This window comes from Mandrillus leucophaeus, unplaced genomic scaffold, assembly GCF_000951045.1.
Source record: "Mandrillus leucophaeus isolate KB7577 unplaced genomic scaffold, Mleu.le_1.0 Scaffold197, whole genome shotgun sequence".
NCBI classification, from domain to species: domain Eukaryota; kingdom Metazoa; phylum Chordata; class Mammalia; order Primates; family Cercopithecidae; genus Mandrillus; species Mandrillus leucophaeus.
The window spans coordinates 3,330,828-3,357,470 of record NW_012101998.1 but is presented as its reverse complement, the minus strand read 5'-3'; the positions used below and the strand labels follow the sequence as shown (position 1 = coordinate 3,357,470).

At 47.7% G+C, this 26,643-nt stretch overlaps 1 protein-coding gene across 3 annotated transcripts in view; it reads left to right on the top strand.

Annotated features, from left to right (window-relative positions):
• Positions 1–25,556, top strand: part of CELF6 (CUGBP, Elav-like family member 6) — a 34,922-nt gene extending 9,366 nt beyond the window's left edge. Inside the window, exons 3-13 of one of the 3 annotated variants that reach the window (XM_011978603.1) lie at positions 5,942–5,990; positions 19,752–19,880; positions 19,989–20,068; positions 20,237–20,380; positions 20,500–20,632; positions 20,721–20,870; positions 21,078–21,140; positions 21,390–21,470; positions 21,557–21,700; positions 22,900–23,055; positions 23,941–25,556. In XM_011978603.1, the coding sequence (XP_011833993.1) occupies positions 5,942–5,990; positions 19,752–19,880; positions 19,989–20,068; positions 20,237–20,380; positions 20,500–20,632; positions 20,721–20,870; positions 21,078–21,140; positions 21,390–21,470; positions 21,557–21,700; positions 22,900–23,027 (1,101 nt within the window). In that variant the 3' untranslated portion in view covers positions 23,028–23,055; positions 23,941–25,556. Of the gene's footprint in view, positions 1–4,428; positions 4,604–5,941; positions 5,991–19,751; positions 19,881–19,988; positions 20,069–20,236; positions 20,381–20,499; positions 20,633–20,720; positions 20,871–21,077; positions 21,141–21,389; positions 21,471–21,556; positions 21,701–22,899; positions 23,056–23,940 lie in introns of those variants that run through there. The other 2 variants (XM_011978605.1, XM_011978604.1) reach the window with 2 other exon arrangements.
• The last annotated feature ends 1,087 nt before the right edge of the window (positions 25,557–26,643 follow it).

Sequence of the window (26,643 nt, the reverse complement as noted above, 5' to 3'; positions counted from 1 at the left end):
CACTTTGGAGGATCGCTGAGCCCAAAAGTTTGAGACCAGCCTGGACAACATAGTGAGACCCCATCTCTACAAAAATTTTTCAAAAATTAGCCAGGTCTGCTGGTGTGCACCTGTAATCCCAGCTACTTGGGAGGCTGAGGTGGGAGGGTTGCTTGAGCCCTGGAGGTCGAGGCTGTAGTGAGCTAACTGCACTACAGCCAGAACGAGATCCTGTCTCAAAAAAAAAAAAAAGAAACAAAAAAAAAAGATTACTCTGGCTATGGTGTGAAGAAGGTTGGGTTGGAAAGGAAGCAACACTGGAGGCTGGATTACCCTTTAGTGCAGTGTTGCTTGAGTGCAGATGAATGGTGATGCTGGCCTAGAGCTGGAGATAAGCCAGGAAAGGAGAGGAGAGGTTAGATTTCAGAGCTGTTCAGGATATCCACATAGATACTAGAACCAATGGGACTTGACAGTGGATTGAATTAGAGGAGGGGGTGGGGTAAAACAAAGTACTAAAAATGATGAAGTTTGACTTCCACTCTGCCCTGCACCTCCTGACACCTTTCCCAGACCTACCAGTGTTCCCTTCCTCAAGAAGGTTCTAATAACTATCTTCCCATGGAATGGGGAGTGCTGAGGGTGTGAGTGCTGAGTGAAAAGAATAGTTGGCATCAGGGCAGAAGAGTCTGAAAAGGGCGATGCTGAGCCCAAATGGAGGAATTTTAGACAAGTCAGGGCAGAGAGTTAGGTAGGGTCTTGCTCTCCCTTCTGCTCACTGGGCCAGAAGGTCCAGGGCCCTGTGCGTGTCTGTGCTGCCTCTAACCTTCCCCACTCCATTGCCTGGAATAGGTTGTTCTCTCTGACATTCTATCCCTTGAATTTCCCTCCAGGGCTGGGCTCTGAAGCAGACATGGGCCTGGACTCCATCTGGGAAATTCTTAAGGGAACAGGTGCTCAGCCAGGGCAAGAGCTCACCTGAAGTCCCAGGACAAGTTTTTGGCCCAGGAGGCAATGTCCTCTTTTCCTCAAGGGGGACTCCTGATTACCTCATCTCACTGCCATGTCCCTCCTCTGTCCATGGCAGGAACAAGGTATATACAATCGGTTGCCCAGGAAGCTCATGGGGGCAGCTCTCTTTCTCCTCCAGCCACACATAACATACCTAAATCCCAGGTGTCCTCCATCACCACTGCTCTGTGGGGACTGAAGGCTCAGAGCCCTGCTCTCCCCGACTCTGTTCTTATTCTCTTGGGTTCCTCCCCTGGGAAGGAGGAACCCAAGAGGTTTATCCTTGTACCCCCGAACTCCCAAACTCCCACCTTCCCCAACTCCCAAGCTATGAATCTGAGAGTCAGCCAATATGCCCTCTTCTTCCCAGGTCCACATATCCAGTAGAACTATAGTCCAGTTAATTCTTCCTATAAATCTGTTAAATCTGTTCATTTCTTTCTATCCAGGTCACACTCACCTCTCACCTGTGCCTCTGATCTTCTTTCCTCTAATCACTCATTTTCCAATCCTTTCTCCACATAGTGTCAGCTTATGGGATCTTTCATAAGACAAAACTGACTAGATGATTTCCCTACTTAAAACTCTTTCCTGGCTGGTCATAGCGGTTCACACCTGTAATCCCAGCACTTTGAAAGGATGAGGTCCAAGGATCGCTTGAGCCCAGGAGTTCGAGACCAGCCTGAGCAAGATAGTGAGACCCAGTCTCTACAAAAAATAAAAAAATTAGCTGGGCATAGTGGCACATACCTGTATTCCCAGCTATTTGGGAGGCTGAAGTGGAATAATCGCTTAGCCCAAGATTTGGAGTTTGTATTGAGCTATGATGGCGCCACTGTACTCCAGCCTGGGCAGCAGAGTAAGACCACAGGTCAGGAGTTTGAGACCAGCCTGGCCAACATGGTGAAACCCTGTCTCTACTAAAAATACAAAAATTAGCTGGGTGTGGTGGCAGGTGTCTGTAATCCCAGCTATTCAGGAGGCTGAGGCAGGAGAATTGCTTGAACCTGGGAGGTGGAGATTGCAGTGAGCCGAGACGGCACCACTTCACTCCAGCCTAGGTGACAGAGTGAGACTCAGTCTCCAAAATAAATAAATAAATAAATAAATATGTTTTAAAAATTTTTTTAAATCCTTCCCTTCCCTGGATCCTCATTGCCTTTGAAATATAACAAAGTCAAAGTCAAAATTCCTTGATGCGGTTTTCACAGCCTTCCCTAATCTGGCCCTTGCCTACCTCTCAGTTTCATATCCTTAACAACAACAACAGCAACAAAAAACCCTGCCAGGTGCGGTGGCTCACGCCTGTAACCCCAACAGTTTGGGAGGCCGAGGCAGGTGGATCACCTGAGGTCGGGAGTTCAAGTCCAACCTGACCAATATGGAGAAACCCTGTCTTTACTAAAAATACAAAATTAGCCGGGCGTGGTGGCGCATGCCTGTAATCCCAGCTACTCAGGAGGCTGAGGCAGGAGACTTGCTTGAATTTGGAGGCAGAGGTTTCAGTGAGGCGAGATTATGCCATTGCACTCCAGCCTGGGCAACAAGAGTGAAACTCTGTCTCAAAAAAAACAATAACTTTTTATATCTGAGGTATCTACTGAGATCTAGCAATTGTCATTGTCGTCACAACTCTGCAAGGTAAGATCATGATTCCCCCTTTACTAATGTGGATATTGAGGCTCAGAGACCTTAGAGAAGCAAGTGATAGAGCCAGGATTGAAATCCACATCTATCTGCTAGGAAGCAATTTGCTCTCCCCTGGCTACTGCCATGCCAGGTGCTCACCAGAAACTTTGCTCTTTCAGACTTGCAGCTCCCTGTCCATACCCTACCCATTCAGCATGCTCAGCTACCACTCCTACCTCTCCTATTATCTCTACATGGCCAGTGACCCCAGTCCTGCAAGGCTCAGGTCAAACATTGCCTCTTCTATGCAGCTTTCCTGAGTCAAATTCTTCAGCTGGAGTCTGCCTCTTCCACAGCACTTCACCTTGCACTCCCTTGAGGCCCTGGTCCCTCTGTGCCTCACTATTTGTGTTCATGCCTTAAGAATGGAGTTGAGCAGCACTCCAATGCAAAAATCATGGGCTTCAGCCTCAGACAGACCTGGGGATAAATCCCAGCTCAACCACTTACCCACCATGTGATCTTAGACAAGTGATTTCACCTCCCTCAGCCTCAGCTTTCTCATCTATTATATGGGGACACTCGTATTCCCTTGCAGAGTGGTTGGAAGGATTTAGAGACAATGAAGAGTCCCAGGAAGGGCCTGGCACAGAGTGGGCTCTCAGGAAATGGTGACATTATCTTCCCCTCTGTGGGCCTATGACAAGAGAATCCCCATACAGATCATCACCGTCTCCCATGAAGAGATGCCCGGGGCTCGTCACAGAGTACAGGAAATGCTGGCAGTATGCCTGAGTGATGGAAGGTCTAGGTCAGGTCCAGGGGAGAACATGTGTGTACCACCCGATGCCCACTCTCTGTTGAAGGGTGGTGAAGTGGGTGGGAGGAGAGAAGGGGGTGTCCCCCAGAGCACCATCTCCCAGGAAACCCAGCCAGGGAGGAAGCTGCCATGGAAACTGCTGCTGTCACGTGTGCTCGTCACTCTAGGTTCCAGAGAGAAATTCTCAGGATCTATTTAAGAACTAATAAAATAATGATGGTTTTGCTCACCCTCACTGCCCCCCACCCCAGGCTTCTACTCTTCTGGCCTTCTTCCCTACCAGGCTCCTCCCTGCCTCTCCTGCACCTGCTTCCTGACCCTATGTCTCCTCTTTTCCTTCCCCTCTCCTCCAGTAACTCTCTTTCCTTGCCCCTTTCTAGGACTGTCTTTCTCTCACATCATTTCTGTCTGCCAGTGTTTCTTCATCTCTCCCTGTGTCTCTGCTCTCCATGGCTCTGTCTCTTGGTCTCTCCTCCACAATCACAGGTGGCCATGCCCAGGGACGGGTCCTGTCCTCCTGGTCCCTGGTCCAGGCCAGTCCAGACCTGTCAAGTTCGCCCTGATCTGCTTGGATTGATCTGTCATCCCCTCTAGACTGCAACCTGAGTCCTGTCGGTGTCTCGGCCCCCACCCACAGCCTGGTACACTGCAGGTGCTCCACCACCAGCGGGTGGGTGTGTCAGAGCCCTGGGTGGGAGGGGAGTTGCGCTGGTTCAGGCTTGGCCTGTTTTCCTGTCCTTTTTTTTTTTTTGTAAGCCCTCCCTGCCCCTCCCACCCCCAAATTTGATCCAAAGGAAATTGCTCAACTGTGACTGCCAGGGCGTTACCATGGTTACTGGGTAGCACTTGTGGCTATGGTAACAGGAAGCTGCCTGTTGTCTCGGCAACGAGCATATTGGTAAGGGATGGAGTGGCCCCTGATTGGTGCAGAAGCAGAGCATTTCCTGAGGGGAGGGGGTCAGATCATCACCTTCTCAGGCCAGATGGGCATCAGTACCCCTTCCTCCATGAACGGGAAGGCCGCTGTTTTTTCCTCCCGGCACTCAGCTGCCTGCCCCCCAACAATAATTCCTCACCTCCCACGCACCCAGCTCTTGGCAGTTTACAAAGACCTTTTGCGTGCCCATTACCTCATGTGATCCCCACAACACCCATGTGAGGAAGGTGAGATGGGGATTCAATCATGAATTCACTCAGGGTGGTTGGGGGATGGGAATGTGGGGGGGATATATTGAAATCACCTAGGAGCATTTTCAAATTATACAATCCCCCAACTTAAGAGCCTCATCTGGTTCCTTGGTGATTTTTATCTACACCTCATCAGGAACCCCTAAATTGAAAAGTGAAGTTGGTGGGAGTGGGGAAGGGATGGAAGGAGAAGTCAAGCTGCTTTCCAGGCTTATAACTTGGGCGACTGGGAGGATCAGGTTGGGGCAAAAAAAAAATCAGCTCTTGTTTGGTGTGTTGAGTGAAGGCGCCCGTGGGACTTTCTAGTGGGGATGTCCAGCAGGCAGCTGGTAACATGGCTCTGAAGCTCAGAAGAGAATGCAGGCTGGAGACACAGAGCTCTAAGTCAACCCTGTGTGGAGAGGAGTTGAGGCTGTGGGTGTGGACAAGACTATCCAAGAAAAGTAGGAAGAACCAGACAAAAAGGGCTGAGAATGGCGCCTTGGAAAACTCCAGCATCCTCAGGGAAGGGGACCCCAGGGAGGGGATGAAGCGGGTGAGTGTGGAGACTCTGGTGATACAGCAGCTTGGGGAATGTTTTCCTCATTCGAAAAATTGAATCTGGCCGGGCGCAGTGGCTCATGCCTATAATCCCAGCACTTTGGGAGGCCGAGGCGGGCGAATCACTTGAGGTCAGGAGTCCGAGACTAACTTGGCCAACATGGAGAAACCCTGTCTCTACTAAAAACACAAAAATCAGCCGGGCCTGGTGGCACGTGCCTGTAATTTCAGCTACACAGGAGAAAAAGAAAAATTGAATCTGGGAAAGGATGGCTTACTTAGAGTCATACAACTATTAAATGACAAGTTGAGGGCAGATAGCACTGAGTCTGATTCCCAGACTCTTTCATCTAAATGACACATAGCATGATAGTCTCCATTTTAGACATAAAACACAAATCTGCAGTATCAGTTCTACCTTCCTTCCCAATTCTCTCATGCAAAGCCTTTAAGTAAGTCCAGAAGCCAAAGGGACAGGCCTCACATAGCCCCTGCCCAGAGCCCCAGGCAGAAAAGTCTCTTTAGACGCTTCATTCCATCTTGTGCTTACCACTAAGTTCCTGTCACCCATCCCTACCAGTTTCAGCACCTTCTAAATTCCTGGGTTTAAGGAAGGAATCTTGGAGAAAATCTGTAATCCCAGTGTGGAAGTGATGGAGTGCAGAGTTCAAAGGGGCTAGAGCTCAGATCCTGAGGAGTCCAGGGGTCCAGAAGCTGGGGGCTCCAGGACAAGGCAGTCACGCTGAATGGGTGTGTTGGTCCGATGTCTTTCAGATGAATCGTCCGATCCAAGTGAAGCCAGCTGCCAGTGAGGGCCGAGGAGGTAACTTCCCCGTCTGACCAACCTCAGGCTGCGACCCGTGTAAGGGAGGGTGGCCCCACACCTGGAGTCAGTCCTACCCATGGCTTAGTCTGAGAGCTTCCCTGGGTCAAGGGGACAGGTGGGGCTCAGAGTTGCTGAGCCCCTGAAATAGCTCAGCCTTCCCTACTCAGACTGAGCAGGGCTGGGGTTCTGAGGAGCCCAGACCCAGAAGAGGCAAGAAGGGCCTAAACAGATGCCAGTGATAGATAAAGGGAGTTCTTGCCACTTACCCTTGGAGAGAGATCATTCCTGTTTTGCCACATGGAACTTTCAGGATTTCGTTGTTGTTTTTAAGAATCAGGTGGGGGTTATTCTCCTTCTGTAGATCCTTCTGATATCAGAGAACACAGTCTACTCCGGATTGAGGCCATTCCTTCATTGTAATTGCCTGGTTGTTCATGGTAAAAGATAAGGCTGGTACAACAGACCTTATGAGCCATAGTAAGTCCTCTATGCTGAGGACCATGTAAAGCTCTGAAAGCTACACTGTTTCCTGGTAGAGAAAAACCAGAGCTCCTTAAGAACAGGAGGTGGGCTGGACACGGTGGCTCACACCTGTAATCCTAGCACTTTGGGAGGCTGAGGTGGGTGGATCATTTGAGGCCAGGAGTTTGAGACCAGCCTGGGCAACATGGTGAAACCCCGTTTCTACTACGAATAGAAAAATTAGCCAAGTGTGGTAATGGATGCCTGTAATCCCAGCTACTCAGGAGGCTGAGGCAGGAGAATCGCTTGAACCTGGGAGGTGGAGGTTGTAGTGAGCCGAGATCATGCCACTGCACTCCAGCCTGGGCAACAGAGCGCAACTCTGTATCAAAACAAAAACAAAACCACATAGGACAGGTAGAGAGCCTGTGCTTTCTTCCAACCAGCTGGGTTCTGGTCAGCTTCCATGCTGTAAAGGCAATGCTGGCTTCTGGTGTCAGTTCTTGGTGTTTTTCTCACCCTTGGATCTTAGATCCTTCCGGTGTATCAGCCTATAGCCCTCCCTGATGTCTGCTGACTCTTTCTCTTGGGTAAGACTCTCTTCCTGTCTTACCCAAGATCAACCATGGCTTTGCTAGCTGAAAGAAACTGCCCAAGTTCAGGAACAGAATGGAACCCAAATGATATAAACATGTATTGAGTCCTACTAGTTCTGTACCCCTCTCAGACTTCATGCTCAGTCTGAGAACCCACACACAGTTCTGGTGACTTTGCGGTTCCATTGTGAAGTTTGTTCCTCCAAGAACAAACACAACCTAATGCTGTAGAAAGTCACAACCTAACACAACCTAATGCTTTAGAAAGTCAACTTTTTGGCCGGGCGCAGTGGTTCATGCCTGTAATCCCAGCACTTTGGAAGGCCAAGGTGGGAGGATCATGAAGTCAGGAGGTTGAGACCATCCTGGTTAACACGGTGAAACCCCGTCTCTACTAAAAACACAATAATTAGCCAGGTGTGGTGGTGGGCACCTGTAGTCTCATCTACTTGGGAGGCTGAGGCGGGAGAACACCTTGAACCCGGGAGGCAGAGCTTGCAGTAAGCCAAGATCACATCACTGCACTCCAGCCTGGGCAACAGAGCGAGACTCCATCTCAAAACAAAACAAAACAAAACAAACAAAGAAAATCAACTTTTTAAAATGGCATTGGATTTTGCTTTTAAAATGTAACATTTGGCAACAATGTGGAACAGCCTGTCCCATTTAAGTTTTATATCTGTGACCTCAAACATTCTATAAACCTTCAGAATCAATGGTCACACCTGACCAGATATATTTACACCAGTGAGCCTGTGTTTTCTAAAATTATTCCTGAAATCAAATCCCTTAGTTTACCATTGGTTAATAATGGCTTCTTTATCTGATAAGAGTACTGATGTCAATGAAAACAATCTAAGGGATATCAAGGCCAACATATTCTTCCAAAACCTTCCACTTTCTTCTGGAAGGGATTATTGCATGATTTTTCTTCCCATCAAGTAGGGATCATCAGCTCAAATACTACAGGAGCCCAGGTAGGTAACCTTAAATGGGTGAGACTCCCATGATTTAATAAAATAATTTAGAGCTGGGCATGCAAGCTGATGCCTGTAATCCCAGCACTTTAGGAGGCCAAGGTGGGAGGATGACTTGAGTTCACAAATTTGAGACTAGCCTGGGCAACATGGCAAAACCCTGTCTCTGCAAAAAATACACAAAAATAAGCTGGTGTGGTGGCATACATCTTTAGTCCCAGCTACTCGGGAGGCTGAAGCAGGAGGATTACTTGAGCCCAGGAGTTAGAGGCTGCAGTGAGCTAAGATGGCGCCACTACACTCCAGCCTAGGTGACAGAATGAGACCCTGTCTAAAAAAAAAAAAAAAAAAAGTTCATTTTAATTATATTAAATGTTGGCAACTAATTCAATTTTTAAAAATAGACCAGCACTGTGAGAGCCTACTCAACCTATAATTGCTTCTTTTTCCATCTGCCATAAAGGAGGATTGCACTGTGCACACATGAGCTTTTTTTTTTTTTTTTTTTTTTTTTTTTTTTGAGATGCAGTTTCGCTGTCGCCCAGGCTGGAGTGCAGTGGCACCCTCTCCACTCAACGCAACCTCCGCCTTCTGGGTTCAAGCAAATCTCCTGCCTCAGCCTCCTGAGTAGCTGGGATTACAGGTGCCCACTAGCACGCCTGGCTAATTTTTGTATTTTTAGTAGAGACGAAGATTCGCCATGTTAGCCAGACTGGTCTTGAACTCCTGACCACAAGTGCTCTGTCTGCTTTTGGCTCCCAAAGTGCTGGAATTACAGGTGTGAGCCACCACACCCAGCCTAGCTTTTTAACAAAAAAAGCTACTTTATCTTCTGTCACTTGACTTTTGATGTAACAGTGTAGTAGTATAGTAGTCTTACTTTTAATCAATAAACATGAGGTTTGTGGTTGAAATAACCAACATACATATTGTATATTTTATGTTTTTATTTATTTACTGATTTGTCTGTTTATTTATTTTTTTATTTTTTTAGAGACAGTGTCTCACTCTGTTGCCCAGGCTAGAAGGCAGTGGCACCATCATAGCTCACTGCAGCCTTGAACCCCCGGGCTCAAGTGATCCCCCTGCTTCAGCCCCCCGAGTCGCTGGGACTACAGGTGCATGCCACTACGCCCAGCGAATTTTTTGTATTTTTATTTTTTGTAGGGACAGGGTCTCACTTTGTTGCCCTGGCTGGTCTCAAACTCTTGGCTTCAAATGATCCTCCCACCTTGACCTCCCAAAACGTTGGGATTACAAGCAAGAACCACTGCGCCTGGCCCCTGTTGTATCAATTTTAATAGTTATTGGTAACACTTGTTAATTCTATGCCTACAATACAATTAATATTAGCAATACATCAGGATCTGTCTGATAGAAGATGCCAAGGTCCTTTTCTGTCATGGCCATCCCCTGCAGCCTTGGCAACACTTTTCTCAGAGTACCAGAGGTGCATCTGGGTCTTTGTGGAATATATTATAGCAGCCTTTTAATGCATTCCAGTGAGTTTGCATAAATTCTGTAGCTAAGTTCCACGCTGTTCCTATACTCCACACTCCAGGCCTATATTTTACATACTGTGGCAGCTACACATTGAGCAGTACACTATTAAAGGAAAATGCATCCAACTTTCTAAAATGAAACTATCTCCTAACATACATTAAATACACATAGTGTCAAAAACTTTTCCCTCAGGGCTGGGTGTGGTGGCTCACACGTGTAATCCTACCATTTTGGGAGACTGAGGCGGGTGGATTGGCTGAGCTCAGGAGTTCGAGACCAGCCTGGGCAACACAGTGAAACCCTGTCTCTACTAAAATACAAAAAAATAAATAAATTTATGATGCTAGAAAAACATAAAAAATAAAAATAAAATAAAATACAAAAAAATTAGCTGGGCTTGGCGGTGTGTGCCTGTAATCCCGGCTACTTGGGAGGCTAAGGCAGGAGAATCGCTTGAATCCAGGAGGCGGAGGTTGCAGTGGGCAGAGATCGTGCTACTGCACTCCAGCCTGAACAGAGTGAGACTCCATCTCAAAAAAAAAAAAAAAAAAACAAAACAAGAAAAAACTTTTCCCTCAGCATTTGTGTGTATTTGAACATGAACATTAAAATGTTTGTATGGGTAAAAATTCAAGGTTCATGTATTTTTGTTGTTGTTTTGTTTTGTTTTGTTTTTGAGATGGAGTCTCACTCTGTTTCCCAGGCTGGAGTGCAGTGGCATGATCTCGGCTCACTGCAAGGTACAACTTGGCTCACTGCAAGGTACAACTCCACCTCCTGGGTTCAAGAGATTCTCCTGCCTCACCCTCCTGAGTAGCTGGAACTACAGGCACCTGCCACTGCACCCGGCTAATTTTTGCATTTTTAGTAGAAATGGGGTTTCACCATGTTGCCCAGGCTGGTCTTGAACTCCTGATCTCAAGTGATTCACCGGCCTCAGCCTCCCAAAGTGCTGGGATTACAGGCATGATCCACTGTGCCCGGCCTAGGTTCATGTATTTTTAAAATGTTAACCACAAATTATATGAGGTCAGAAATAAGGATCCCCACATCCCTCAGACAATGGTAACTAAATAAGTCTGTTATATTTGCTGTTTAGCATAGGGACTGTAGCTGATTTTTCCTCACTTACATTTTCTCTAGTTTGGAAACACCAATAAGTTAAACTGTAAGTACCGATCTTATAGGAAAAGTATTTTTTAGTCCTAACGCAAAATATCAAAAATGATTGAATTGTATATTCCTTCCTCTTTCAAATTTCATAGCATAGAATCAATACATAAATCACAGTGGTGATTGCTCTGCTTGTTCCACTTCTCAACTTGGCTGTATCCTTTGCTCAGCAAATATTTGTGTATCCAAGATGCCTAAGGTACAGAAATAGGTTAGGTAATCAATCCATGCACTCTTTTGACTTAGTTATTTTCTTTTAACGTTCAAACTTAAAACATGCTCTGAGGATTTTAAAATATATTTTGAGGCATCTCGTTTTTTAATCCTGTAATTTGGTTCAATTCAAAAGCCAATTATCTGTTATCCAATTAACCCTCCTATCACTATCTTATAATTGCTTAAGTAATTTCTGCCTGAATTTGCAAGGATTTGGTTAGATGTCAGCCTGGATTTTGAGTATAACCATATATGCATATATGACTATCTTACCAGCAGAGCCATTTTTCTTGGATTTCGCGGTAGAATTTTCAGAATTTCATAGTACTGGGACATATTCTCTGGCCTAAATCAGAAATAGACCTTAGCAACAACTATTCTGTCACAGTCAGTTGACAGTCATATCTGTTATTGGTCCTTAGACTAATTTAATTCTAAAAAGAATTTTCCAACTAAGATTGGATCGGTTTCACCCGTACTACTTGACACTTTCCTCACGTTAACTCTTCACTTCCTGAAATGCATTCTACCCCCAAAGGTAATGAGAGGTGCTTTCCTTAGGCTTGGCTCAGAGCAGATCACCCAAAGCTGATTGTCAGAACACTTTTAGGTGTACAGTTGCTAGAGCTAAGTACATTCACATTGTGTAACCAATCCTCAGAACTTTTTCTTCTTGCAAAAACGGAAACTATATCCAATAAATGATTCTATATTTCCCCCTTTCCTTCAGTCTGGCAACCATCATTCTATTTATTTCTGTGAGTTTGACTACTCTAGATACCTTATATAAGTGGAATCATACAGTATTTGTCCTTTTGTGACTGGCTTATTTCATTTAGCCTATCTTCAAGGTTCATTCATGTTATAGGATGTGTCCGAATTTCCTTCCTTTTTAAGGCAGAATAATACTTCTTTGTATGTGTATACCACATCTTGTTTATCCATTCATCTGTTGGATATTTGGGTACCTTCAACCTTTTGGCTTTTGTAACTAATGTTGTTATGAATATAGGTGTACCAAATATTTCTTCAAGATCTTGTTTTCCCAGGCACAGAAAGACAAACACTGCATTATCTCACTTACGTGTGGAACCTGAAAAAGTGGAGCTCAGAGAAGCAGAGAGTAGGATGGTGGTTGGCAGAAGTTAGGGGCATCATGGGGGGTTACAAAGGGGAGATGTTAGTCAAAGGATAGAAAGTTAAACAGCAGGATGTAGTTTAACAGAAGGATGAAATTTTAGTGATTTACTGCAGAGCATGGAGACTGTAGTTAATAATAATGCAATATGCATTTCAAAATTGCTAATAGAGTTAAATCATTTTCACCATAAAGAAGTGATAAGTAGGCAAGGTGAAGAATATGTTAATTAGCTCCATTTAATCATTTCACAATGTCTACATATATCAAAGCATCACACTGTACCCCATAAATATATACAATTATTATTGGTCAATTGAAATAAAAATATAGATTAGTTTTTGAAAAGACCCTGCTTTCAGTGTTTTTGGATATATTCCCAGAAAAGGTATTGCTAGATCATATGGTAATTCTATTTTTAATTTTTTGAGGAACTGCCATACTGTTTTCCATAGCAGCAACACTATTTTACATTCCTATCAACAGTGTGCAAGAGTTCCAATTTCTCCACATCCTCGCCAACGCTGTGATTTTCTGTTTCTTTGATAGCAGTCATCCTAATCGGTGTGAGGTGGGTGATATCGCATTGTAGTTTTGATTCGCATTTCCTTAACAATTAGTCATTTTGAGCATCTTTTCTTTTGTTTGTTGCCCATTTGCATTTCTTCTTTGCAGAAACGTCTATACGAATCCTTTGCCCATTATTAAATAGAAGGTTTGGTGTTTTTTGTTGTTGTTGTTGTTGTTGTTACTATTTAGTTGTACGAGTTCTTTTTTTTTTTTTTTTTTTTTTTTTTGAGGCAGAGTCTCACTCTGTTGCCCAGGCTGGAGTGCAGTGGCGCGATCTCAGCTCACTGCAAGCTCCGCCTCCCGGGTTCACGCCATTCTCCTGCCTCAGCCTCCCGAGTAGCTGGGACTACAGGAGCCCGCCATTGCGCCCAGCTAATTTTTTGTATTTTTTTTTTTTTTTTTAGTAGAGACGGGGTTTCACCGTGTTAGACAGGATGGTCTCGATCTCCTGACCTTGTGATCCACCCGCCTCTGCCTCCCAAAGTGCAGGGATTACCGGCGTGAGCCATCGCACCCAGCCACGAGTTCTTTATATATTCTGGATGTTAACCTCTCATCTTGATATGTTGTTTGCAAATATGTTCTCCCATTCCAGAGGTTGCTTTCTCATTCTGTGGGTTGTGTCCTTTGATGGACAGAAGTTTTTTAGTTTTTTGTTTTTGCCCTCCAATATATCCTTGTTAAAGTTTATAATTTTGATGTAGTCAGTCCAATTTATTTATTTTTACTTTTGTTGCCTGTGCTTTTAGTGTCATATCCAAGAAATCATTGCCAAATCCAGTCATGAAGTCTTTTTCCCCTCAGTTTTCTAAGACATCTATTGTTTTAGCTCTTACATTTAGGACTCATCCATTTTCATTTAATCTTGTGTTTATGGTGAAAGGTAAGAGTCTAACTTCATTCTTTTGCATGTAGATACCCATTTTCCCCAGCCCCATTTGTTGAAAAGACTGTCCTTTCCTTATTGAATGATCTTGTCTCCCTTGTTAAAAATCATTTGACCATATATAAGAGGGTTTATTTCTGGGATTTGTGTTCTATTCCATATGTCTATATATTTATCTTTATGCCAGTACCATAGTGCTGATTGCTATAGCTGTGTAATACGTTTTGAAAACAGGGAGTTCTTCTTCTTCTTCAAGATTGGTGGGTATTTGGAGTCCCTTGAGATTCCATATGAATTTTAGGATGGATTTTTCTATTTCTGCAAAAAATGCCATTGAGAGTTTATAGAGATTACATTAAATCTCTAGATCACTTGGAGTAGCATTGACATCTTAGCAATAGTAAGTCTTCTAATCCATGAACACAGGTTGTCTTTTCATTTATTTGTGTCTTCTTCTTTTTTTTTTTTTTTTTTTAAGACAGAGTCTCACACTATCACCTGGGCTGGAGTGCAGTGGCGTGGTCGTGGCTCACTGCAACCTCTGCCTCCTGGGTTCAAGCAATTCTGCCTCAGCCTCCTGAGTAGCTGGGATTACACGCACCCACCACCATGCTCAGCTGATTTTTTGGATTTTTAGTAGAGATGGGGTTTCACTATGTTGGCCAGGCTGGTCTCAAACTCCCAACCTCGTGATCTGCCCGCCTCGGCCTCCCAAAGTGCTGGGATTACAGGTGTGAGCCACTGTGCCTGACCTCTTAATTTCTTTTAGCAACATTTTGTAGTTTTCAGTGTATGAGTCTTTTTTCTTTTTTTTTTGAGACGGAGTCTGGCTCTGTCGCCCAGGCTGGAGTGCAGTGGCTAGATCTTGGCGCCCGCCACCTCGCCCAGCTAGTTTTTTTGTATTTTTTAGTAGAGACGGGGTTTCACCATGTTAGCCAGGATGATCTCGATCTCCTGACCTCGTGATCCGCCCGTCTTGGCCTCCCAAAGTGCTGGGATTACAGGCTTGAGCCACTGCACCTGGCCCAGTGTATGAGTCTTTCACCTCCTGGGTTAAGTTTATTCCCAAGGATTTTATTTTATCTTATCATTTATTTATGTATTTTGAGACTGTCTTACTCTGTCACCCAGGCTGGAGTGCAGTGGCTCAATCTCGGCTCACTGCAAACCTCCACCTCCCAGGTTCAAGGGATTCTCCTGCCTCAGCCCCTTAAGTAGCTGGGATTACAGGTGCTTGCCACCTACACACGGTTAATTTTTGTATTTTTAGTAGAGACAGGATTTCGCCATGTTGGCCAAGCTGGTCTCAAACTCCTGACCTCAGGTGATCCGCCCACCTCAGCCTCCCAAAATACTGGGTTTACAGGCATGAGCCACCATGCCCAGCCTCCAAGTATTTTATTCTTTTCAGTGCTGTTGCAAATAGAATTGTTTGCTTTCATCTCTCTCTCTCTTTTTTTTTTTTTTTTTTTTTGAGACAGAGTCTCGCTCTGTCTCCCAGGCTAGAGTGCAGTGGTGCAATCTCAGGTCACTGCAACCTCCACCTCCCAGGTTCAAGAGATTCTCCTGCCTCAGCCTTGCAGTCGCTGGGACTACAGGCACATGCCATCATGCCTGGCTCATTTTTGCATTTTTAGTAGAGACAGGGTTTCACCATGTTGGCCAGGCTGGTCTCGAACTCCTGACTTCATGTGATCCGCCCGCCTTGGTCTCCCAAAGTGCTGGAATTACAGGCGTGAGCCACTGTGACTGGCTTTTGCTTTCACTTCATTTCATTTTCAGATTTTTCATTGCTAGTGTATAGAAACGCAACTGATTTTTGTGTGTCGATTTTATTTCTTGCAACTTTGCTGAATTGGGTTATTTGTTCTAACAGTTTTTTGTGTGTGTGGAATTTAAGTCCCTCCTGATGCCTGTCACATCTGGCCAGGAGACTGCTCATCCTGGCTACTTCCTTCCGTCACTTTCCCCGTGGCTTCTTATGCTGCAGTCATCACTAAGAGTATCAGGAGAGAGTTGCTTTGCTATAATACAACTATTGCCACCAGCAAGACTTTCTGGGTTGGCATTTAAACCGAAAAATGGACCAGTATTTTTAGGATGTGTCTGGTAGTTGGTAGCCCAAGGCTGGACCTTTCCCTACACTGTCCCTACAATCATTACATTTCACCAACATGGAGGTGATTTGGTGTGAGTGGCCTAGAAACCAGAAACTTGAACACCTCAGGAATTTCTTTGGAGCAACTTGAGGCAGAGGCTCCTTCCTTGAACAGCATCCTGGTGCCCTTTCTGAAGAAGCAGTCTGGACTGATTCTGCTATGATTACTGGGATGTCAACCCCATCATTTGCCGCATTCGAATCCCTGACCTATATGACCAGCTGCACAAGGCAGCTTCATGGAGATGGGCCTCTGGGAGCCTAAGCCACTTGTTTTGGATTTAAAAAGCTTTTGAGGCCAGGCGTGGTGGCTCATGCATGTAATCCCAGCACTTTGGGAGGCCTAGGCGGGTGGATCACCTGAGGTCAGGAGATTGAGACCAGCATGGCCAACATGGTGAAACCCTGTTTCTACTAAAAAATACAAAAATTAGCCGGGCATGGTGGCGTGTGACTATAATCCAGCTACTCAGGAGGCTGAGGCAGGAGAATCACTTGAACCCGGGAGGAGGAGGTTGCAGTGAGCTGAGATTGCGCCATTGTTCTCCAGCCTGGGTGACAGAGCAAGACTCAGTCTCAAAAAAAGAAAAACAAAAAGCATTTGATAGAAGATCAAGCAGTACACATCAGTTGCCAACGGGAAAATGCAGTTATACCATTCAACCATATGGCTTTCTAACTATGTCTCAACTCTACACTGATGCTGCTTTCTAATTCCTTCCAATCCAGGACGGTTGAGCCTCTATGTTTGATGTTCCCATCTTTCTAGGATCCTACCCACCACTAATGGGATACTTTTATTCAGACATTTCTGATTTGCCTCTTGTAGCATCCACTTTTTACCAAAATGATAGAATTTGACCTAGAGGAAATTGAATTATTTGGGCTATATCTCATCATCATCTCTCTCTGGATGCAATGATCAGCCATCAGAACCTTTAGATCTGTGGGTTTGGGGGGCTACTCTTAGGGGTCCAGCATGTACTTCTCTTTGACTGGGTCTCTTAAAAAACTTATCCCACCATTTCTGGGTCACCTGAGGCTCATGACCACTGTGACCCAGCTTATCCTCCTGTCAAACACAATCAAGGTCCCTGTAAAGTGGCAAAGACGATACCAGGATTTAAGGTGATACCTGGGAAACAGGAGCCTAGAGCCCACCCCATGGTAGGTACTCATTTCCATTCCAAACTCTGTACATCCCAGTAGTCCAGAACCATAGGGTCAGTACCCTGAAAGAGAAAAGGAAAAAAAAATTTTTTTAGATGGAGTCTCACTCTGTCACTCAGGCTGGAGTGCAGTGGTATAATCTTGGCTCACTGCAACCTCTGCCTCCCAGGTTCAAGCCATTTTCCCACCTCAGTCTCCTGAATAACTGGGATTACAGGCATGTGCCACCATGACTGGCTATTTTTATATTTTTAGTAGAGATGGTGTTTTACCATGTTGGCCAGGCTGGTCTCAAACCCCTGACCTCAAGTGATCAGCCCACCTTGGCCTCACAAAGCGCTGGGATTATGGGCGTGAGCCACTGTGCCCTGTTGAAAATTCTTAACTTGTGAGATTCTCACTGGAAAAGACGATCAGAAAATTTCATGGGTCATGACATGAGTTTGAACTGACCACCATCAGCAGAAAAAGCAACAAGAGGCAGAGCAGATGAAGGATCAGATCACCACTGTCAGTACAAACCTCTTTTCTGTCTTATGGGCTCTATCTCAGCCTGTGATGTCTCTCTTCCTACACAGGGCTACCTGGATTCTGGTCCATGTGGTATGACATCTTATCTGGGTGCCATCACCGTTTTTCAGACCCTACCCAATGACACAGCTCCACTACAAATTAGGGCATTGTGAAGCCCCCCTTGGAACTATGAAGGCCCTAGACTCTTCTCCAGCCTCTCCCAGGCCTTCTGCAACCCAAAATAACTTAGAACAATGGCATGATCTTTTGGGGTTTCATTCTCTGGCCAAATGAGCCCATTTTCCAATGTCAAGGCAAAGCCATCAGGTTGGTCAAGAGACTCATGAAAGACCTTTCCTGTCTTCTCAGGCTCCTGAACAGGATGATCTCAGATCCCCCCTCATACACCAGCTGGAACTCTGTACTCTATCTTCTAGGTCAGTAATTTCAAAGGGCTTTCCTTGGAGCCCCTCTAGGGTGTATTAGGGGAGGATCAAGCAAGACGAACTCCACCCCTCCTTTTCTGGCTTCAGTCACAGCCGTTTCTACTTTTCTCTTACATTTTGAGCTTCATCCTAATATTTATGTTAGAACAATGTATTCCACTGATTTTTCAAAAGGTTGGGAAACCAGTGGTCTGTTCCAAGGGCACTATTCTATGGTTGACACCCGCAGAAGCAAAGCACACCCACTAGGTTGTACTCTCACCACAGAAGGTCAGTGCTGAGACCTTCTTTCCTCCATCAGAATTCCAGCCACAAGTCCATTATCCATCCCCTCCCCAAGGATCATCAGGTAGTACCTCTCTGGACAGAGGGCAGAATTTTGCTAAAACACATTCTGCCTGCCTCTTATGAACTGCAGCCCCTGCCCTCCACACAGACATAGCATCGTCAGACAGACAGACACCTCAGGATCCCCAGGGCAGCCTAGGCCAAACCCACCCACCTAGGCCACCCACACCACCTGGGTGACATATGGACACACACATAGTCTTGTTGGAGATTTCTCCCCTGCTAACTTCAGTCAGTTCTGAACAGTCTGTTCTTCCTTTGCTGTCACCCAGGCTTCAGTCTATGACCCCCCCACTTGCCTTGTTTCCCCTGCACTCAGAATCCAAGGACCCCCATCTGCCTAGTCAAGCTGGTCAAGGAGTAGAACCATTTAGGATGGGTTTTCCTGCACTCCAAGCTCTTGAAGATAAAGCCTGAAGCCAGTTTCCTATCCACTCCTTCTCTCCCAACTTGTATTGTCCCCTACATGATCAAGCCCCATCCCAAATTCAGAGATTTACCTTGGTGCAGAGAAAAAAGCCAGACTTTAACAGCAGGCTGAACCCCTCTACCCCAGGCTCCCAGAGAGTGTTCCTGAGGCCTAACTTGCTGGATGTGCAACAAAACCCTAGTTTCCAGCCCCAGCTCTCCAGTTTTCTTCGAGGTACACAGGCCCAGCATGCCTTTCCTGCATTTCTGCCACTCCCATAAAAAGGGTGGACACAGGGAGGAATCAGACTGGTTCTCTGATGGCAATCCAGGTCTACAGGCAGAACTTTTTCTCTAATAGCATGAACATTTTGGAAGGCATTAAGGGCAAGAGGACAGGGGAATCAGAGGGAAGGATACAGAGACGGCACTAGAACCTTGCTGAAGGGACAGGGTGGTGGAGATGGGAGTTAAGGAAAGGGGTCAGAGGTTCAGCAACTGTAGTAGGGAAAATGCTAATGTTGGAGGCTCAGGAAACCAAAGTCCTGCTCTCTGTAGGCCTTTGGGAGGGGCATCCAGGTTGGATGTGGTGCAGAGGTTAAGGATTCATCATGCCAGTGCTCAGTGCCTAAAGATGAGGCAGTAGGATGAGAGGACTGTTTTGTGTGCTATTTCTAAATCCAGAACCCTCCTTGATATGAGCAGGAAGGGGCATTGATTCTAGCCAGCACTATCAGGCTGACCAGCAAGGATGTACTTCTCTTCTCTGGACCCAGTCTGAATAGAAAGGCTTTCTCTGAGCACCCTCTTACTTAATACTACAGAAATGGTCCGAAACAGCATTTCCCAAACTCTAAGAACAGAAAGGTCAAACATGTAAAACCATGCATATAGGGCTCTACCCAGTCAACGATATCAAGACTGCATCACTCCCCACAAGAGCAGCCCTGAGACTCTCTGGGTTTCCCCAGGACCCAGGTTTTCCTGAGGGAAAGCTGAGCTGAACTCCCTTCTCCAGATCCTTTCCCCAGATCCTGCCCCTTAATGAAAACCAACCCTGGAAGCCCAGGGCCTTCTCACTCTCTCTGCTTCCCAGAGTGAGACTGGTGAGCTACCTTCCTAAGTTCCTCGGGCTACTCTTGGGGGATCTAGGAAGACTTGGGGTCCCCAGGTCATTCCTGGCTTTGTCCCCAGAGGACCGAAAGCTGTTTGTGGGGATGCTGGGCAAGCAGCAGGGTGAGGAGGACGTCAGACGCCTGTTCCAGCCCTTTGGCCACATCGAGGAGTGCACGGTCCTGCGGAGTCCTGACGGCACCAGTAAAGGTGACCTGAGCTGACCCCGGGATTTCCTGGTGACCCTTCCTCACTCTGGGCCACATGACTCTTTGGGCTCTGTGGCCTGAGCCACCCGCTCCCTCTGTCCTGTCCCAGGCTGTGCCTTTGTGAAGTTCGGGAGTCAAGGGGAAGCTCAGGCGGCCATCCAGGGTCTGCACGGCAGCCGGACCATGGCGGTGAGGGCGGATTCCCCGGGCTGAGGGTGAGACCAGTGGGATGGGGACGGGCTTCTCCTTCCCGAGTGTGCTCGGTGCCCCGCGAAAGGACCTGATGGGGAAGGCGCTCGGCCCCGGGCCGGGGCCAGGGTCAGAACCGGTCACCACGGTCTCCCCTGCCCTGCCCAGGGCGCCTCGTCCAGCCTCGTGGTCAAGCTGGCGGACACTGACCGGGAGCGCGCGCTGCGGCGGATGCAGCAGATGGCCGGCCAGCTGGGCGCCTTCCACCCCGCGCCACTGCCGCTAGGGGCCTGCGGCGCCTACACCACGGCGGTAGGTACCAGGCACCTGCGTGCAAGGGCGCGCAGGTGGGTGGGCCAGGCCTGGGGCTGGGAGCACGGGCAGCTGACTGCCCCTTGGCCCTCCACTCTCGCCCATCTTTCCTCCCAAAGATCCTGCAGCACCAGGCGGCCCTGCTGGCCGCGGCACAGGGCCCAGGCCTAGGCCCAGTGGCGGCAGTGGCGGCCCAGATGCAGCACGTGGCGGCCTTTAGCCTGGTGGCTGCTCCTCTGTTGCCTGCGGCAGGTAGGGTGCCCAAGGACTGGGGCGCGCCTGGGGAGGGGCCGGGGGGGGCCGGGCGGCGTCCTGACTCTCCGACCTCTTCCGCCATCAGCAGCCAACTCCCCGCCCGGCAGCGGCCCTGGCACTCTCCCAGGTCTTCCGGCGCCCATCGGGGTCAATGGATTCGGCCCTCTGACCCCCCAGACCAACGGCCAGCCGGGCTCCGATACGCTCTACAATAACGGGCTCTCCCCTTACCCAGGTGGGCCCCCCGCTCCGCCCAAATCCCCCCGAAATGGAGTGGGGAGCGGGGGGGTGGGGGGTAGGGCATGGCTTCCCTGGGAAGAGATCTCCCTCCTTCCCTGCTGCCTCTCACAGCCGCCGTCCACCTCCCACACTCCCTGAGCTTCTCACCCACTCCGCTCGCCCGCTTGCCTTCACCGTGGGCCTTGCGCCCCTCTCTCCCCAGCCCAGAGCCCCGGCGTGGCTGACCCCCTGCAGCAGGCCTACGCTGGGATGCACCACTACGCAGGTTTCACTTGGCGCTACGCGGCCTGGGGGAGGTTGAAGGGCCCCAGAAAGAAATAGGGAGAGTTGTGGGGGATTTAGGCTCTGTTCCGAGGAGTTGATCCTCCCATCCCCTCCTACCCCCAGAACGACCTCTCTTGGGGTGAGGGTTATGGTGGACTGGGCTGAATTGGTCAAAAGCGGCCAGGCACTTGGGGCCCTGCTTGGGGAAGGGCTCCTGGGGATCACTGCCCACTCCCACCTCTGTCTCCAGCAGCCTATCCGTCGGCCTATGCCCCAGTGAGCACAGCTTTTCCCCAGCAGCCTTCAGCCCTGCCCCAGCAGCAGAGAGAAGGTGAGGGACTGGGGGCTGGAGAGCAGAGCCTGGTGGGGCTGGACTCAGGGTCCCTCCCCTGAACCAGCCTGCTACTGTTCCTGCAGGCCCCGAAGGCTGTAACCTCTTCATCTATCACCTGCCTCAGGAGTTTGGTGATGCGGAACTCATACAGACATTCCTGCCCTTTGGAGCCGTTGTCTCTGCTAAAGTCTTTGTGGATCGAGCCACCAACCAGAGCAAGTGTTTTGGTGAGCTGAGAACCTACCCCTACGCCTCTCCCACCTCTGACTATAAAGGATTCCCTACAGACCCTACGATTGTCCTTCCATAATGCAGTGATTTCCTGAGATTGAATGTATGGCACAAAATGGGGTCACAAACCAGTGATGGGGCTAAGCTTAGGCTAAGAACAAGCCTTGGTCAGGCAGGGTGGCTCATGCCTGTAATCCCAGCACTTTGGGAGGCCAAGGCAGGTGAATCACTTGAGGTCAGGAGTTTGAAACTAGCCTGGCCAATATGGCAAAACCCCATCTCTACTAAAAATACAAAAATTAGCTGGGCGTGGTGATGGGTGTCTGTAATCCCAGCTACTCAGGAGGCTGAGGCAGGAGAATTTCTTGAATCCGGGAGGGAGAGTTTGCAGTGAGCTGTGATGGCACCACTACAGCATGGGTGCCAGAGCAAGACTCCATCTCAAAAAAAAAAAAAAAAAAGGCCAGGCGCGGTGGCTCAAGCCTGTAATCCCAGCACTTTGGGAGGCCGAGACGGGCCGATCACGAGGTCAGGAGATCGAGACCATCCTGGCTAACACGGTGAAACCCCGTCTCTACTAAAAAATACAAAAAACTAACCGGGCGAGGTGGCGGGCGCCTGTAGTCCCAGCTACTCGGGAGGCTGAGGCAGGAGAATGGCGTAAACCCGGGAGGCGGAGCTTGCAGTGAGCTGAGATCCGGCCACTGCACTCCAGCCTGGGTGACAGCGAGACTCCGTCTCAAAAAAAAAAAAAAAAAAAAAAGAACAAGCTTTATTTCAGGTTTACCTGGGACGACGATCAGGTGTCCACTGGGAATGTGGCCAGCTAGGTCAGAGCTTTGGAGTCTGGCCAGGGCAGGAGGAGTTTGGTTCTGAGACCAAAGATCCCCTCCGACTCCAACTATGTTCTGAGGACCAGAATGGGAGCTGTGGAGGGAGACAGCCAACCCATGCCAGGAAAAACACGGAAACATCCCGATCAACACACTGACCCTGCACACACACTCAGAGTTGCCTCCTATCCTTCCAAGAATCACACCTTTAGGAATCTCAGGCCGTCTGCCTGTGACTCTATATCCATGTGTGTACGCAAATAGTGGAGGGGTATGTGTTTGATGGAACTGGCCGGAGGGGGCTGGGTCAGAGGCCCTGCCAGGCAGAGTTCCCAGCTAATCTCTTTGCCCACACCCTCCAGGGTTTGTTAGTTTTGACAATCCAACTAGTGCCCAGACTGCTATTCAGGCAATGAATGGCTTTCAAATTGGCATGAAGAGGCTCAAGGTCCAGCTAAAGCGGCCCAAGGATGCCAACCGGCCTTACTGACCTGCTGTCACCGACCAGCCACAGAAAGGTGAGTCCCTGATGGACCCCAGGTAGATGAGGCCTGAGTGATGAGGCCCTCCCAGCTTTGATGGTCCTCCTTTTGGGACCCTGGAGGCACCCACCTCTGAGAAAGTCTGGGATAGAGAAAAGAGCTGGGAGCTAGGAGGAATCCTCAGATGGTGACTTTGCTTTTCCTTCAATCCAAGGAGATCAATTAGACAACATTCCTGCCCCGTAGTCTAGGAGACATAATCAGAGTCTTTTCTGCCTGGGGAAGCAGTTCTACTCCAGAGATAGCCAATGAGAGTATGTAGGGAGGGTCCGGGAGGCTGGAAAATGAGACTAGAAAAGTCGCTCTGGGCCAGTTTTCAAGAGTCTTCAGGCCATGAGTTTCGACTTTATCCTGAAGATGAGAAAGAACCGTTGAGGAGCTTAAGCAGAGAAAGGACTAGAAGTAAGGGCTGAGATAATGGCAGTGAACATGGAGATGGAGGAAGAGAAGCAAACATGCTTCAGAGGTTGGAATCTGCAGGGCCTGGTGGGTGATGGAGAGAGAGATGGGCCAAGTTCTTCTACATTTTTGGCAAGGTCATGGGTCCATAGGATGCTGCCTGCAACTTTTAGAGATTTTCTGTCTCAGAAGGCCCACATGGCCCTGCCTCACTTTGAGCTACCCCAGGAGCCTTCTGGAGGGGATGTGGGGTTGGGGTCTTTTGCTCAGGACTCAAGTCTGGCTTCAGTGGACTGGGCTGCTGCCTGGGTCCTGCTGCAGCCCTGCTCCTCAGGAAGAGAGGTCCAGCCACTCACCCGAGATGTCACTGATGGGGGCAAGCTGCTCTTCTGGTCTTGCCCTCCAAGGTGATTTTTGCCTTTTTTCTTCTCTCTCTCTTTATCAATTAATACACAACAACAGAAACGGAAGAGTGAGAAGAAAGGAGAGGAAAAGCACAGAAACGCTTGAGCAGCCCTTCCCAGAGGAGCAGCTGCGGACAGACGGAGGTGGATCGGACCCAAGGCTGGTGCCTGGGGCTAAGGCCACTCTAAGGATTGTTTTTATCAAGTGGGTTGTTCTGTGCCTGCAGCATAGAGCGCAGGCTGGCAGAGCAACTAGGGCTGGTGAAGAGTGACTGTCCAGGGGAACCAGCAGAGGGCGTTGGGGGTGCCAAGGGCTTCTCCACAAGGGAAGCCCAGATTCACTTCTTACAAAATCATATCATTCCTTAGAGTTTAGGGACCAAAGGACTATTGCTTTTTTAAGAATATATATATCTATATAAATTAAAACAAAGAAACAAACAAACAAAAAGACAAACAACAACAAAAAAAGACAGTATAGAGTCTCATAAAAGCTGCCTTTAAATATCCCTAGGAGACAGGGTGAAGGAGACCCTTGACAGCCCCAGCCTAGGCAGAGGGAGGCTGTGGAAAGATTGTTCTGTGTCTCATTCCCTCTGAAGCCACTCCCCGACCCTTCCCTTTTAAAAATAATTAAGGATTTGAGGTCTAGGCTCATATGCAGGTAATGAGAAAGTTATAGAAGCAGTGAACCCACAATCCACAATCCTCAAACTCAGAGTGCATCCCGGAAGAGGCCCCAGGCGGAGCTCAGGTCCGCCCTGGCCTTTGCCATCCCAGGAGGCCCCCTAGCCAGCAAGAGTGGAACTGCCTTTCCTGTGGAACCACTGCTTCCCCAGGCAGGAAGAAAGAGGGAGTTCTGGCCACCTGAGCCTTTCCCTTGCCAATCCAGGTAGACAGAGGCCCTGTCTTTGGCTGAGCTGAGACACCTCTTGTTTCCCTTCCCCTTGAACCAGTCCCAATGTCCCCTTGCTCCAGGCTACCTTCTGTCTCTTAGTCTAAGTTTGCCCACCTGTAAAGTAGATTCAGGATATCTGTAGAGGGCTGTGACAACAGACTTGGAAGGTTTGCTACTGTATATACTGCCATTGAGAAGGGGAAATTTTTCAACATGTAGAAGCTTCAGAATTAGAGGTCCCTCTTTACCCCGGACCTGAGAGGGAAGTAGATGTTTTGCCAAAATACTTCTTCATTCCTTTAAAAAGTACATCTTTCCTATGCAAGAGTGTCTCACATGTGCTTAACCGAGGTGCTTCTAGTTGGTGAGCAGTGTTGAGCTTAGAAGTGGTGTGTGCTCTGTCTGTCTGTCTTTGTCTGTCTGTTGTATACAGTGGGTGCCATATAAAGCTGATCAATGGTGGTGCTTCCTGCCTGCTTCTGTGAGATGGGCAAAAGATTCAGCTTAGAACACCATGACTCACCTTGCCTTGGTCAGCCTTTCCTGGGCCTGTAGGGCCTTGCACATATTTTTCCCAGGAGGATTTCCCCTCCACCCCACAGACATGGATCAGCTTAGTCTGAGGCCCCAGCTGTGTGGGGTCACTCTAATCCCCAGATGTTGCTGAGGCTGAAGGCCTCTGATCTGATAACATGTCAGATAGTAAAAGATGTGGGGGTGGGGTTGGAGGACTCCTCCTTCATAACAGTTTCTAAGAAAACTTGTTCCCACCTGTTCTTCTGTCTTCGACTCATTTTTGGAGAGAATGGGAATGAAACATAGATCTGGCAGTAATATTACCAGGTAAGGTGCGATGGACATCCACAAATATTTTCCAACTGAGAGAAGAACCAGAGGGTATATGTACACCAGCACAATGCTGACACCTAGAGTGACCATCCTGGACACAAACAGAGACACACAGTACCTGCACCCTCAAACTGATATTCACATGGAGGCACAGAGTCCTCTCAGGCTCGGTGCTAAGCACTATGCTACATGTTGGGGCTCAGGCATGTTCCAAGTACTCAGAGTTAAGGGGAAAGAGAGACAAATAATCCAGTTACAATGGAGGGCCATAGAAGGTCTGTACTAACAAGAAGGAGAGTACCTAATTCAGACTTTATTGGTAGGGGAGGTCTGTGAAAGGAGAAGAAGGAGATTAAGAAGGGGAAAAGTCTTCAAGGATGAACTGAGACATTTGGACAAAGCCATTTAGACAGCTCCATCATTTTGAAAAATTATCTTTATTACCAAGAAATAATAGTAATTACCATTTATTCAGTACCTGTTGCGTGGCAGATAATGGGCACAAGATAAGACCCTTTTCCCATTCCTAACGCTACCCTGAACCTTACCATTACTGAGTCATGTCAAGATGCTTGAACCAAAATGACATTTAAAATATCTTGCTTCATACTCTACAGTATGGGCTAGGGACTGGCAGACTGTGTGGTTCCAAAGCTTCAGGGTTGACATGGTCTAGATTAGGGGTTGGCAAACGATGGCTTGTGGGCCAAATCTGGTCTGTGGCCTATTTTTATATGAACTACCAAACTAAGAAATTTCTTTTACATTTTTGAAGGGTCGTCAAAACGAAACAAGAAAGCGAAACAGAGACCATATATGGCCCACACAGCCTAAAATATCTATCTTGTTCTTTAGACAAAAAGTTTGCTGACCCCAGTAAGATCATGGAAGACTTATATAATGTCTGATGAGTTTGAACAATATGGTGTTTGTGTCTCTCTGTGTGCATGTATTAGTCTGGACCTTTTCAGTTGCAAGTGTCAAAAACCCAACTCAAACATGTTTAGGCCAACT